Genomic DNA, 15637 nt, shown 5'->3' with positions numbered 1-15637 from the left:
GATTATTTATTGCATTAAACAATTAATGAAATTCTATGCTAGAAGACACTATTCAGTGTAGCTCCTTTACTAGACTCTCCTTCCATGGAATTTTCGTCACATTCCCCGATCCACACTTCGTTGCTTCATGAACTTCCTTATCTTCTCCTGAATAACATCTATAGCATTCAGAGCCCACAACTCAGCATTTTGGACTTACGCTTACGTTTCCCACTTACTTATCACGTGCATCCATCAGACCGGAAGCTCTCAGAAGGCAGGCCCTGGCGTTCTTGCCCATCATTGTATTTCTGGTGCTTAGTGCAGGCACATGATAAGCGTTTGCTGGATGCACAAATAAGTCTGGTCCCCTTGACTGATTTGGAGCAAGGTGTTAGAACCCTCATACATTCTTTTGGGGTGAGGGTCAGTTCCACTTTGACATCTGAGCCCCTCGGAGCCCCCAGTTTGGTGGGGGCTGAGGAATGAATGCCCTGCAAATTCATGCTGACTGCTTCCTCCATTCACTGCGAGGATGTCTTCGGATGCCTGATGCAGACTGGCAGGTTTATCAGGAGACAAGGAGCTGTCGTCTGCACCGCACATCTGAGGGCACGGGAGGCGCAACATGAGGTCAGGAGAGTAAATCCGCATTTCTGTCACTTGGACATACACCCGGCCGCTCGGATGTGATGGGAATCTCTCTTGCTAATGTGGCGAATTCTCCCTCTGGCAGGAGGGCCTGAGTCTGCCCGCTGCCTGCAGTGGCAGAAACTGGCAGACCCGAGGCATCCTGGGCACAGCTGGCAGCGCAGGAACAAAGGGGAATGCGAGTTTGTGATGCGGGTGGACCTGGGCTCGGGCCCTCCTAAGGGCTTTTATCAAGAAAGAAGGGACATGACTGTGGGCCACGGCTGGGAGATGGCATGCACTGTTCAGGGTAGCGGGGGCCTCGGGACCAGCTGTCTCTCCTCTCTGCACTTGCTAGCTCGACTACCTCACCCTGGCTGCTCCAGATCACTCCCTGCTAACACCTACGAGCTTCCTGGGCTCAAAAGTTGTTTGTGAGTAGCAATGTGTCGTAGTCACTGACAGACCGTGCTGAACCAACGGGATACGGCCACCCAAGCATCTCTGCCTTTTGCGTGAGGGGTGAGGAGAAGGTACACACATGCTCACACCCGCAACCACACATACCCTCACACGCACAACCACATTTGAATCTTTTTCTTGTTAAAGATCAGAAATGCATCTTTGATAGGATTCACCGAGGAGGGCATAGCATCTTGTGAAAAATGCATAACCTCCATCTAATCACGAGTAAACATCAGACAAACCCACATCCAGGGACAAGCTAAAAAATACCTGACCAGTACTTTTCAAGACGGTCAAGGTCATGAAAGACAAGAAAAGAGTGAGGAGCCCTCGCAGATTGGAGGGGACTAAGGAGACATGACAACTAAACACAGTGTGGGATCTGGACCAGAAAAAAAAAAAAGGGCAAAATTAGAAACAAGCCTGTGAATTAGTCAATAGCATCGATCAATGTTAATTTCCTGGTTTCACTAACTGAACTTTGATAATTTAAAATGTTGACATTAGGGGAAGCTGAGTGAACTCTGGGAACTCTATGTGCTATTTTTGCAACTTGACTGCAAGACAAAAATGCTTTTAATATAAAAAGCTTAAAATATTGGGGGGTTGGTGGTTAAAATAGGATTTATCTCACATTGTTGATATGAGAACAGATAAGACAGTATGTATTAGGTACTTACACAATGCCTGGTACATCTTTAATACGTAATAACTATTAGTTGTTATTAAAACTCTCCGAAATGGAGGCTTAAACCCACCACAAGTAAATCAGGAGCTAATCATTAGGTTTACCCAATTTGAAGCTGGTAGAGTTAAATCTGTGTGCCTATTTTTACTGGGTGCTCACTATATCACACAGTGTAGGTAGTGAATTTTGTTATTTTCAAGAGCCCATACTTAGGAGATGAGATGCTCAAGGCTTGAATTTCTCTAGGAGCCAGGCTGCCTCACAGGTGCTATATATACAGTAGGACCCAATTTGGGGATTCTTGATGTGAAATGAATGTGTGAGAAGCTGACTGGGATTGATCGCTCAGGGCAGTGCAAAGATTCCTTTCTCGAACGCAAATCAAAACTCCAATGAGGTATCACCTCACACCAGTCAGAACAGCCATCATTAAAAAGTCTACAAATAACAAATGCTGGAGAGGGTGTGGTGAAAAGGGAGCCCTCCTACACTGTTGGTGGGAATGTAAATGGTGCAGCCACTATGGAGAACAGTATGGAGGTTCCTCAAAAATCTAAAAATAGAGTTGTCATATGAGCTAGCAATCCCTCTCCCGGGCACATATCCGGACAAAACTATAATTCAAAAAGATACATGCACTCTATGTTCATAGCACACTATTTACAATAGCCAAGACATGGAAAAAATCTAAATGTCCATCAACAGATGAATGGATAAAGAAGATGTGGTGTATATATATACACACAATGGAATACGACTCAGCCACATATAAAAGAATGAAATAATGCCAGTTGCAGCAACATGGATGGACCTAGAGATGATCATACTAAGCGAAGTGAGTCAGAAAGAGAAAGACAAATACCATATGATATCACTTATATGTGGATCTAAAATATGACACAAATGGACATATCTACAAAACAGAAACAGACTCACGGACATAGAGATCAGACTTGTGGCTGCCAAGGCAGAGGGGGAGGTGGGGAAGGGAAGGATTGGGAGTTTGGGATTAGCAGATGCAAACTAGTATATATAGGATGGATAAACAACAAGGTCCTACTGTCTAGCACAGGGAACTATATTCAATATCCTCTGATAAACCATAATGGAAAAGAATATGAAAAAAAAAATATATATATATAAAACTGAATCACTTTGCTATACACCAGAAACTAACACAACATTGTAAATCAATTACACTTCAATAAAATTTTTTAAAAAAGGGATATATTCCTTTCTCAGTAGATTTAAAGGCGGCACTAACATTTTCTATTTATTGCAATGGATTCCAATGTTCTCTTTTTTAACTTTTCATTTTGACCTGAGTCCTTTTATAAAAATTCATCTATGTAAACCTAATGGGTAGACTCAAAGAAATATGTGAAGGAAATAAAACTTCTGATGGCCCACGAATTTGGCACAAAACATAAAGGTGGTACATGAAAGAGCAAAGTGTGGGAAACAAGGGTTTAGAGTGTTTCCAAACACCGTCATTGTTAACGAAGTAGCTTACGTTTCAAAAACACGAAGGAAGCAACATCTTTAGGGCAAAGCGGTAGAAGCTTACTCCCGACATTCTTAAGCCAACTTTGCCAAGAATAAATGGGGAAGCAAGGAGAAAGCAATTTTAGCCTCTAAACGCTTCAATTTTGTCCACTGTAGGCGTCAACAGCTGAATTAAAATATACAAGTTCAGAGGCCGATTTCAGGAACAGCTTCTGATATGCAGGAGGAACTACTCTTAACAGCCACTCGATATTTATTTCGTGAGGATCAATTATATACCATGGCTAATGCATGCTCGGAGCGTGCGCCTGGCCACAGTACAGGTGGTGAATGCAAAACGCACACCGAGAGGCCTTTTAAGCAGCTAAATGCACACCCCATTACAGATCCATAATGCAGAATGGACGCTCATCTGCAAATGGATCGAGAGTGAAGAGTTCTTAAATGGCTGGGGTACTTAGGGCTGAAAGGCTGATCCCTGGATGTGCAGTCAGAGCACACACGGTTTTTAGGATTAATAATACATTGATGTGTGTCAGTGTTAATATACATTTACAGCTCACAGGCCCTGCAGCTGAGGGTTCAGCCCATTTGCAGCCTCAGAAAAAAGGACTATTCTGTCCTTCCTCTCATTAAGGCCTTCACTCCTAGGAAATTAGATTATGCAAGGAAAGCCATTCGAATGCTACTGAGGTTTTCCCTCCTTTAAAGCCTTGGCTCTCAAAAGTACATGGCACCGTGCGGCAGGGCGTCATCTACCTGCCTCGTCAGAGCCCTTCAGAACCGGAGCAAAGGGCTGGCTGCAAGGAGCACCATGCTCCAGTGTCTGCTTTGGGCATATGTGTCCACATGCCCCCGGGGAGAGCGTGCCAAGGTGAAAAGCAGCCAAAAGGACAGTCCGGTGGCTTCGTGCTCTCTTTTCCTTTTGTATCTGACAGGTTTACCAAACCTTTATGAATGTATCCATAGGTGGTGTCATCTAGGAATGAGTCTCACACACGTGCAACCAAATCCAGAACTTCAGGCACTTAAAAGAGTCCTATTCACTGATCAGTCAGCATTCAGAAGGATGGGGATTGCAAATCTTTGAAATACTGTGACTATCTGAAATACGATTTTCCCAGGCCATTGGGATTTAGCTTTTCCAGAGCGGCTTGATTAATGACTGCCTCTCTCTCAGAACGTCAAGGTAGGATGGTCTTTTAATGAAGAGCACATAAAAGGATGAAAATATTAGATGAATGTATAAGTAAATATACTATGACATATGTAAATAAAAGATGGTAAAACTAAACCCTCCGAGGGCTCACAATGTGTTCTGCTAAGAGCTTGGGGTGTGTTCTTGCATTCCATCCTCACAATGAATTTAGGAAGGAATTCCCCACTTTCCCAGAGGAGGAAACGGAGATTCAGAAATGTTAGATCACTTGCTCAAGATCACAGAGATCCTGAGTGGCTGAGCTTGGGACTGGAACCCAGGAATGCCTGACTCCTGAGCAAGGGCCTGGAACCTCTCCATCACTGTTTCTCAGACTCACTGGCGGGTGGGGAATCAGTGTAGTCAGTGTACTTCATTTTTAAATAGTGAAACAGTACAGAATAGAAAAGAAACATGAAGTGTTGTTTGTGAAAGTCTCATTTTAATTTTACGGTTGTATTTCTCTAGAATGTATACTTGTGTGTGTGTGTGTGCACATACCATGTCTAAAAAGTGTGAGAAGCTCTGCTCTCCACTGCACTCGCCTGTGATCGCACTGCTTGAAGGTCAAGCTCAAGGTCTCTTGCTAGCTAGGTATGTAGACCTAAGTCCTCTGTTCTTGTGAGAGTCATTTTCTTTCTTATAATACTTTCCCCCCAAGAATCCCAGGGCCCCCGCCATTCTGTGCAAAGCAGTGTAGATAAATTAATAACACAATTTAAAACCAATTCCGCCAAGATAAATAGCACTTCCTAGATTAAGAGCATAGCTGGCCAGAATGAATGAAATTTACTAACCTTGAGATGCTTAATCTTCCATTACATGGACGTTAATGATTATAAGAAAGGAGTGATGGTAATTCACTGCTGCTTTTACAGGAAATCTAACCATCTCATTTTTAGCAAATCTTTCTTCTCAGCACACCTCAATGCCAAGGATACCTGCCCTGCTCTTATAGGTATATTGGCCAGTTGTCATACATCGAAGTCTACTCTTTGCCAAAGCGTTAGGACGTGTGGCTTGCACGGGTTTACAAGATATCCCAGTGGAATTTGCTGGGGAGGCTACTTTGGTGCCCCTTCTCCCACCCCTTTTGAGAAGCCTATTTTCTATTTTCCAGTCATAGCAGGGAAGTGGTGGTAAATACCTTTAGCACAGTCTACTCCTAGAAATCCTGGAAAGCAGTGACACAGCCCGGACACACATTCGCCATTCCCATGGCAGTTACGTGGACAGTCCTGCACTGAATCTGAAAAAGAGAGAAATTGAACAATTACTTTTTTCTCTGCCTGCTGGTGAAGCAATTTAATAGTCAGCCATCCACTGTCTTTCAGGAGCAGTGGTAGTAACCTCAGATGCCTACAGAGGACCGGTAGGGAGAAGTGAGTGAAGGAGGAGAACAGGGATGGGTGGGGACTAGGGCAACTTGAACAATGCATGGATGTAACCACTGCTCTCCATGTGATTAGCCCAGGCAGGAATATGGGGCTAATACTGCTGCAATTTTTGCTTTTTCAAAAGAAACTACTTATCTGGATTTAAAAACTACAATTTTCCAAGATTGAATGCTGGCAAGCTTTTAAACACTGTAAGCCCCACCCTGCCCCCATATCATCCTATCAATCTGAGATTTGGTCTGAGATGTGGGATATCAGCTTTTAGCCTTAGGGATAGAGAATGATTCTCCAAATGACAGTGGTGGCTCCTGATCTCAGATTTATAGAGTAAAAAAATCCCCTCCGTTAAAGAAAGAGAAGTCTAAATACATAAGACTGATCAATTTTGGCATGATTTGGGGATTCATTAAGTAGTAGGTTTGGGGTGGTAAAAAAGGCCTTTTATGCCTAGCTTTTTGCAGATCTTATTTTTCATGAAAATCAATTAGTTCACCCTTGTTCTAACCTGTATAGCCATCTTATTTCGTGATTTACCTTGCTATGTGTACTCTCAAGTAATGCCTTCAAAAGGATCATTTTGGAACTTTTTCATGTTGATTTGGGTCTGCACAGAAGTAGTCACACTCTTTTAAAATTATGATTATTATTAACCTAATTTTGCCTTACATTCAAATAAACACATTTAGACTTTCAGGTTCTAAATTACTAAGATGATCAAAAGCCACTATGCCCCAAAGATGACATGACACAGTCTTTGGGGAGTTGGGGACATTGGCTTGGTGATATGCATGAAAGACTAGGAAGTCTAATTGTCTCTAATGGAGTCACCTGTGAATGGTAAGGGAGGTTTTCCTTTAAACCCAATTTCCCATTTATTCCCACTCTGGACTGAAAAACCAAACGACGCCGTAGTGCTTTCTTTCTATAGTGCTTCACTTCTCAGCTCTCTTCTTCCAGAATCCGGGTGTGGTTGGTTTCTGGCACTAGGAGAACTCAATCAGTGTATCTGCTTTTTCAAAATCAGTATCAAGCCAATTTATTTTCTTCTTCTCCTTTTTTTTTTGGCTGCGCTGCATGGCTTGAGGATCTTAGTTCCCTGACCAGGGATTGAACCCGAGCCCTCAGCAGTGAAAGCACAGAGTCCTAACCGCTGGACCGCCAGGGAATTGCCAAGCCAATGTCTTTAGTGTCTAACAATTATCACTGCAGGCTCAACTCCTTGAGGTTGGCGGAATAAATGTGGGCTGAGAAGCATCCAAGTGGCTATCGATTTGTTTCATCTATTCATCCTCCCTTCCTCCTTTCATTCAAAAAGCATTAGGTTGAATCATACGAAGTAGCTGCTTTTGCAGGTCAAAAGTCAGCAATTTCACATGATGTTAGGAGACAATTTGCCATGGGTATCTTATGTTCCTGAATGTCTTATAAGCAGAGGCACTGACTCCTTAGCTCTGGACTATCTTCTTTTAAAGGCTGTCTGTAGAGTGAACAGCCCTGGGAGACAGAGACAGTGTCTGTCTCCAGAGCAAAGGGCAAGTTTAGTTACTGTCCAGTATAAATAATGTCTCCCTCTGGAGAAAAGACGGCGCAGGCTCACGGCCCATTTGGAGACTCAAGGACAGTAAATTCAGAGTTTCTCTCCTGTCATGTAACCCACTGCCTGTGTAGGTAACACCTGGCTCTGTTTGTGTTGCCCTGTGGGAACTGGGGCTTGGAACTGGTACATATACTGTGGATGTAATACTGTAATGTGATACTGTGGATATTACATTGCTCTGAGGAATAAAGTCTTTTGTCTCTGACCCAGGAGCACCTCCTCTTCTGATAACATCTATGAGACTGTGGCCAGCTACTGTGTTAGCTGACAATTACGGTGAGATCTCAGACCTGTCACAGTCCTTGACATAGGGTTTACTTTATTAACTGAGCAACTGTTATACGCAAGGCACCCTACAAGGCACTGGTGAATACGATGGTGACTAAGACAGACATAGTCCCTGCCCTCACAGAACTTCCACTGTCATAGAGAATACAGGCCAAAAAAATTATCAAATCAAATAAAAATTGTGATATGTGCTTTGAAGAGAATAGGATACTGTTGATAGGGAGTAAGAGGAGGAAGCTACTGAGAAAGGACAGTCAGGGAGGGTGTCTCTATTCTATGCAGGTGACATATAAGGGTGAGCTGGAACAGCTAAGTGAAGAGCAAGGTGAAGAGTATTCCAGGCAGGGGAATTCCCTGGCGGTCCAGTGGTTAGGACTCCATGCTTCCACCGCAGTGGGCCGAGGTTTGATCCCTGGTCGGGGAACTAAGATCCTGCAAGCCTCGCAGCATGGCCAAAAAATAAAAAAAAATTTAAAAAAAGCAAAAGCAAGCAAGGAAGAGTATCCCAGGAGTATCCCAGGCAGAAGGAAGAGCTGATGCAAAGGCCCTGAGGTGGAAAATGGCAGAACTGAATCCCACGTGGCTGGAGGGTAGCTAAAAAGGAAGAGAGTGACCTAAGATGAGTCTGGAGAAACCCAGATCATCTAGGGCCCTGGAGACCATGTGGATGAGTTAAATTTTATTCTGGGACCAATGGGAGCAAATGAGCAATTTTAAACATAAACATGACATTATCCAGCTTGCATGTTCAGAAGTCAGTCGGACAGCAAAGTAGAGCTAGATTCTCACAGAGCATCTGGGTCTGGGGGTGGTTTGGTGGAAACTGACACGGCCGAGGTCAAAGCTCCCTGTTCTCCAACCTAACATCCTCAGAGATAGAGCAGAGAAGAGAGGAAGCTCTTTGCTACCACAGTCCCAGGGAAAAGGACTAAGGTCTTTGCATAGGCTCTGTGCTGGGCTGGAAGGCCTCCTTGCCCTTTAGCTGAGGTATTTATCCTTAAGTCTCAGTCTAGAAAACATTTAGCTTCTAGGCATCTTCCTTCCCGACTGCCCTCAACCTGGGTTTTGTACCCTTTCCTCTATCTTCCCCTAATTCCTATAATTGTCTTTTTACCTATCTGTCTTCTCTCATCAAGCTCCATGAGGAAGAGACCAGATCTGAACCGATCACCCAGGTATTCTCAATGCTTGGCACACAGTAGGTCCTTGGTAAGTAATCGTTGAAGTGTGTGCGTATGTATGTGTGTACGCACACGCATCTCAGAGGGTGGGAGAATCTAAAATAAGCAAAAACTCCAGTGAAGAGTATTTTTCATTCAATTTCCCCAGGTCTTTTTTTAAAAATTAATTTTTATTGGAGTATAGTTGCTTTACAATGTTGTGTTAGTTTCTGCTGTACAGCAAAGTGAATCAGCTATACATATACATATATCCCCTCTTTTTTGGATTTCCTTCCCATGTAGGTCACCACAGAGCAATGAGTAGAGTTCCCTGTGCTGTACAGGAGGTTCTCATTAGTTATCTATCTTATGTATAGTAGTGTATGTATGTCAATCCCAATCTCCCAATTTATCCCACCTCCCCGCCACCTTGGTATCCATACGTTTGTTCTCTACGTCTTTGTCTCTATTTCTGTTTTGCAAATAAGCTCAACTGCATCATTTTTCTAGATTTCAAATATAAGTGATATTATACGATGTTTGTTTTTCTTTCTGACTTACTTCACTCTATATGACAGTCTCTAGGTCTATCCACGTCTCTGCAAATGGCACAATTTCGTTCCTTTTTATGGCTGAGTAACATTCCATTGTATATATGTACCACATCTTTATCCATTCATCTGTCGATGGACACTTAGGTTGCTTTCGTGTCCTGGCTACTGTAAATAGTGCTGCAATGAACATTGCGGTGCATGTGTCTTTTTTTTTTTTTTTTTTTTGTGGTATGCGGGCCTCCCACTGCCGTGGCCTCTCCCGTTGCGGAGCACAGGCTCCGGACGCGCAGGCTCAGCGGCCATGGCTCACGGGCCCAGCCGCTCCGCGGCATGTGGGATCCTCCCAGACCGGGGCGCGAACCCGGTTCCCCTGCATCGGCAGGCGGACGCGCAACCACTGCGCCACCAGGGAAGCCCCATTTGTTTTTTTGTTTTTTTGTTTTTTTTTGTGGCATGTGTCTTTTTGAATTATGGTTTCCTCAGGGTATATGCCCAGTAGTGGGATTGCTGGGTCGTATGGAAGTTCTGTTTTTAGTTTTTTAAGGAACCTCCATACTGTTCTCCCTAGTGGCTGTATTCCCACCATGCCACACCGCCACCCCCACCCCAGGTCTTGTCTTTGAAGCATTTCTACAGTTTTTGAGGAAAGAAACAATTATGTAGTACTGCTGAAATATAGAAGGAGCTGACCTCTCTCAGTCCCCTTTTTCCAACACCCAATTAAATATTACTCTTGAAATCTTATCAGCTTTCCTTTTTGTCAACCTTTGGACTTTTGTTGAGGAAACAAGGCAGGTGATGAGAGTTAGCCCAGGAAATGGGATTTTTATACAAGTGGAGACTAGCCTCCCCGAAATCTGCACCGTGCTTCAAGAATGCCACCCTGTTGTACCGAGATGAAACTCATTTCTGAAAGCAGGCTGCTTCTCTCCAAAACACAAAAGACGTCCCTGAGTCAAAGGTATATTTAGCGTGATGGCTGGTCAACACCCATCTAACATCCTTCCTTCTGTCTCATATCACAGGGGCTTTCGGCGCTCCTGGTTGCTCTTGATGGAGTGTGTTCCGATAATAGATATGTGTGGGAGAATCTCTGAACCAAATAAAACACTGCACTTTTCCCTACATTTCAGGCCAATTACTATCATTGCTCTATCAAGATGTCTGCCCAACTATTAGGCCGATTACCTTTGACTTTCTCTTTGAGCTACAGTCCAGACAAGAGAAATCCTCCAGGGAGAATTGCTATTCCCAGCTCCGACAGGCGAATGAGGGTAATGGCCTGGGGGAAGGGCGTCTCACTACCACTGTCTGTGTCCACGTGGATAAAGGCAATGGAGAGCAGAAGCCATTATTAGATAATATGGCCCCCAGACAACTTGCTGTGTGGAAGGGGAAAGGGATTTATCTGGCTAGAATCCAAAGCAATCCAGTGGTTAAGAGCACAGGCTCTGGGAGAGTTTGAATCCTGACTCCACCTCTTACTAGCTGTGTGTGACCTTGGGCAACTTGTTTAACTTCTCTGAGTCTGGGCTTCCTCAACTGGAAAACAGAATATTGGTAGTAACGACCTCATATAACTACTCTATGGGTTAACTGATCTAGACCCCAGAAGGGCCAAGTCCAGGAGCTAGTACATGGTCAGCTCTCTATAGATGTGCCGTTGTTACTGTTTTTGTTATTAACCATTCCACCGAGTCTTTATAGACTCCAGCTAAGCCAGCTGCTGTGTGTGGGGTTTCCTGTCATGTGTATCAAGCCTTTGCATTTAAACACAAGGTGAATGCATGGACCTGGAGATTGTCACACTGAGTGAGGTCAGTCAGACAGAGAAAGACAAATATCACATGCTATCACTTATATGTGGAATCTCAAAAAATGGTGCAAATAAACTTATTTACAAAACAGAAATGGAGTCACAGATGTAGAAAACAAGCTTATGGTTACCAAGGGGGAAAGGGGGGGGGATAGATTGGAAGATTGGGATTGACATGTACACACTACTACATATAAAATAGACAACTAATAAGGACCAACTGTATAGCACCAGGGAACTCTACTCTACTCTGTAAGGACCTATATGGGAAAAGAATCTAAAAAAGAGTAGATATATGTATATGTATAACTGACGCACTTTACTGTACACCTGAAACTAACACAACATTGGAAATCCACTATACTCCAATAAAAATTAGAAAAAAATGATTTACAAAAAAATTTAAAAAAAAAACAACACACAAGGTGACCAAAAGGATATCATTTCCCATCATGTTCTTAAGCAAAAGATTGTTCTTTATCTTACCGTCTCAAACTAGTTCTAAATGTGTTGCCAGTTTTTTTCTTTGTGATCTGGTTTTTATCCTTTAACTTTTTTTTTTTTCCCTCATTGGTACAAAACATGCTCCTGGGAACTTTCCCTAATGGTGGAAGACTTCTCCAGTGACCTTCTTGGTACAAAGTTTATGCCATTAGTGTAGAGCAGGGCTTGGCAAACTTTTTCTGTCAAGTGACACAGAGTAAATATTTAGGCTTTATGGGCCAGACTGCCTCCACTGCAACCACTCAACTCTGTTGTTATAGCTGCCACGGACAATTTGTCAACAGATGAATGTGGCTGTGGTCCAATAAAACTTTATTTATAAAAATAGGCAGTGGGCCAGACTTGGCCCATGGGCTCTGGCATGCCAAGCACTGCTTTAAAAGGAGCATTTGGCTAACCCTGTTAGGGCCAATCTTTCCTTAACAGAGGGACTAAGCATTAACTTCAATGCTATGGTAAATACCAAATCCTACCTGATTTTGTACCATTCTGAAGTTGTGGCTGCCACCTGAATTTCAGGTTCTCTTTCAAGAATCAGGGAATCCTTCAGAGCAATCCATGAAACTAACAGAGAAGTTCTTAACATGCAGTCAATAGAGAAACAGCTGTACAAGATGTGCTCTTAAAAAATGATCAGCTTTCCCGAGTGACTACCAGCTCCATTCCACACAGGTTCAGTACGTGAAGTCACATCATCCCTCCCTTCGGAGGTACGGTCATTACCTTCCCACAAACGATGAATCTGAGGCTCAGGGTGTTTAGTGACTCTCCCAGGTAGGATGTGGGAAAGAAAAGGTAGGATTTAATCCTGGATCAACCATCTTATCTAGGTTTCTCTAGTGAAACTTGAGGTCCACAACTAAACGCTGCTGGGACAACATGGCGTTGCAAAAAGGCAATGAATGCGGCCCAGAATTCCATGCCATTTCCACCATTTCCATATCCCGGGACCTTGAGGGACTCAGTTTCCTGAACCTCAGTTTATTCCTCTGTGAAATGGGTCTAACAATCTTCCCTGATTCAGAGAGGATCAGTTATTATCATTAGTAAGAATATTAAAACCTAATGACAAAATAAATGTTATGAAAATTATTTATAGGTGATATGATTGTTACAATTCTTACGGCTTGCTTTAGAAAACCTCATGAAATATTCTCAAAAGAATGGCCCTCTTACAGATTTGTATGCACATATAAGGGGAAATTTTGGATAAAATCTTAGCTTTTCTCCAACAGCTACTAAAAAGGACTGCTATAAAACATGCCCCAAATGACAAGTGCTTAATTAAAGCTTTTTGAGATTTACCAATTTGGGAACAAAGATATGATTTCTTTCTTATGGTTATATTCTTTTCCTGATTTATTTTTCAGGTTTAAAAAAAAAAAAGTTAGTTTGAGTTTTCCTTGATTTTTGAGAAAAACTGTGACCTGACACAAATGGTCAGTATTTACTGGCTGTTTAGGGATTTATACCTGTAACTTACTTTTTTATTTTTATTTTTTTTGCAGTACGCGGGCCTCTCACTGTTGCGGCCTCTCCCGTTGCGGAGCACAGGCTCCGGACGCGCAGGCTCAGCGGCCATGGCTCACGGGCCCAGCCGCTCCGCGGCATGTGGGATCCTCCCGGACCGGGGCACGAATCCGGTTCCCCTGCATCGGCAGGCGGACGCGCAACCACTGCGCCACCAGGGAAGCCCTGTAACCTACTTTATTTACTCTTTACAGTAGCACTATAAGGAGGGACTAGTTAGTTCTATTTTACCATGAGGAACTGAGGCTGACAAAAGTCCAGTGATTTGCCTAGGTTGTGTGGCCAGGGCTTGAGCCAGGTGGTTGGACCCAAGCTCTTCACTGCAACTCAATCCCTGGTACTCACAGTGGCTTTTTCATGATTTAAGTAGCATTCATATTTTAATCAGAGCTAGTTTTAGGTGGATGATACTATGAACCCTAAATCAAGGATGCTGGTTTGGTCCCCTACATAGTAGGACCACCTTGGAAGATGTGACTTCAACAGAGAAGCCAGACACTTCCATCCTTTCCTTCATGACATATCACCTCAGAAATCCCGTACCTACCTAACACTACAGTGTTGAAGGAAACCATCTCTTTGTCTTTGCCATCATTGTAGAAGGCCAGGTGCCACAGGCCCACATCCAGGTACTGGACAAACACGGCTTCGTTTTGAACCAGGGTCTGTATGCTCCGGCGTTCCCTGGGTGACTCGACCACGCTCCATTTCTCCTTCCCGTCCAGACGCTCCATGAAGTCATACTGGGAAAAGAAGAGAGCACGTGACACAGGGTGCAGACCTGGTTGCATAACAAGCACCTTCCCCTCCAGTCCCATTAGTTAACTGAGAGATACTCCTGAGTACATTTTACTATAAGCTCATTTGATTGTAAGTAAAACAAGAGTCATGAAAGTTGTAATAGTAACAGTCACCATTTATTATAATAGTTTTATGACTGTAAGGCCATAATCTCTTTTCAGCTTTTATGTATTTTTTTCTGTGTGTGTGTGTGTGTGTGTGTGAGAGAGAGAGAGAGAGAGAGAGGGGGAGGGGGAGGGGGAGAGGGAGAGGGAGAGGGAGAGGGAGAGGGAGAGGGAGAGAGAGAGAGAGAGAGAGAGATGGGTTTTTGCTCCAGTCCCTACTGGGGTGTTATAGAATACATAGCATATGCTAAGTATAACTTTTTAATAATTCCCCCAATTCTGAATTCCAAATTGCATCTGGCATTCAAGAGTTTCAGGTAAAGAATTATGAACCTATGTTACCAGATACCATTGACTGACCATTCACTAAAGGAAGGTGGTATATCATCAGAGTAGTTAAGAAAGAGGGCTGAGGGCTTCCCTGGTGGCGCAATGGTTGGGAATCTGCCTGCCAATGCAGGCGACACGGGTTCAATCCCTGGTCCGGGAAGATCCCACATGCCGCGGAGCACCTAAGCCCGCGCGCCACAACTGCCGAGCCTGCGCTCTAGAGCCCGCGAGCCACAACTACTGAAGCCCGCATACCTAGAGCCCATGTTCCACAACAAGAGAAGCCATCGCAATGAGAAGCCTGTGCACCGCAACGAAGAGCAGCCCCCACTCGTCGCAAATAGAGAAACCCGCATGTAGCAACAAAGACCCAATGCAGCCCCAAAATAAATTAATTAATTTTTTTAAAAAAAGAGGGCTGAGGAGCCAGACTAACTGGGAGAGAATCTGGAACTTATTAGCTTCACCTGTCCCTCCCTCAATTTTCCCATCTGCAAAACTGAAAATAACAGTACCTATGTTATAGGTTGTTGTGAGAAATAAGATCATATTGAGAACAGTGCCTGGCACAAAGCAAACACAAAATACACGTGAGCTGTCACCACCACTCCCATCGTCATCATCATTTTATTCAACTCTTGCAAAACCCCTGTAAGATCGGCACTATTTGTATCTTATTTTACAGATAAGAAAACTGAGGCTCTGAGAAGTCCGGCAACATATCAAAAGTCACCCAGTGACCAAGTGAGCAAGCAAAAATGTGGCCCTAGATCTGTTTAGGTGCGGTGCCCTCACAGTGCCCGGCCTCCCACCGACCAGCGATTAACTATGAAACTCTGTTTCAATGGAAACCAGGCTCAGAGCTGGAAGCAATCAGTGGGAGACAGAGTGGTGGGTGAAGGCAACCAGGAATGGGGTGAGGGGAATGGGAGAGCAAGTGTGATCCAAGGGGGCCTGTCCTAAGGAATGGTGAAATCCTGTGGCAGGCAAGTGGAAGCCACAGAAGATCCTTGAGCAGTGACTGACGACGTGATGGGAGGAATGTTCTGCGGAATTCATTTGCAGGCAGCCTATGAGATGTTCTAGAAGA

At 43.8% G+C, this 15637-nt stretch overlaps 1 protein-coding gene across 1 annotated transcript in view; it reads right to left on the bottom strand.

Annotated features, from left to right (window-relative positions):
* TENM2 (teneurin transmembrane protein 2) overlaps positions 1-15637 on the bottom strand; it is a 554076-nt gene that overhangs the window by 187390 nt on the left and 351049 nt on the right. Inside the window, exons 7-8 of the mRNA XM_055086878.1 lie at positions 13860-14055; positions 5614-5715 (exon numbers count right to left, since the gene is read on the bottom strand). Coding sequence (XP_054942853.1) covers positions 5614-5715; positions 13860-14055 — 298 coding nt within the window. The remainder of the gene's footprint in view (positions 1-5613; positions 5716-13859; positions 14056-15637) is intronic.

Source organism: Physeter macrocephalus, chromosome 8 (genome assembly GCF_002837175.3).
Source record: "Physeter macrocephalus isolate SW-GA chromosome 8, ASM283717v5, whole genome shotgun sequence".
NCBI lineage: Eukaryota > Metazoa > Chordata > Mammalia > Artiodactyla > Physeteridae > Physeter > Physeter macrocephalus.
Note: the sequence above shows the minus strand (reverse complement) of the source record. Positions and strands in the feature narration are given on the sequence as shown.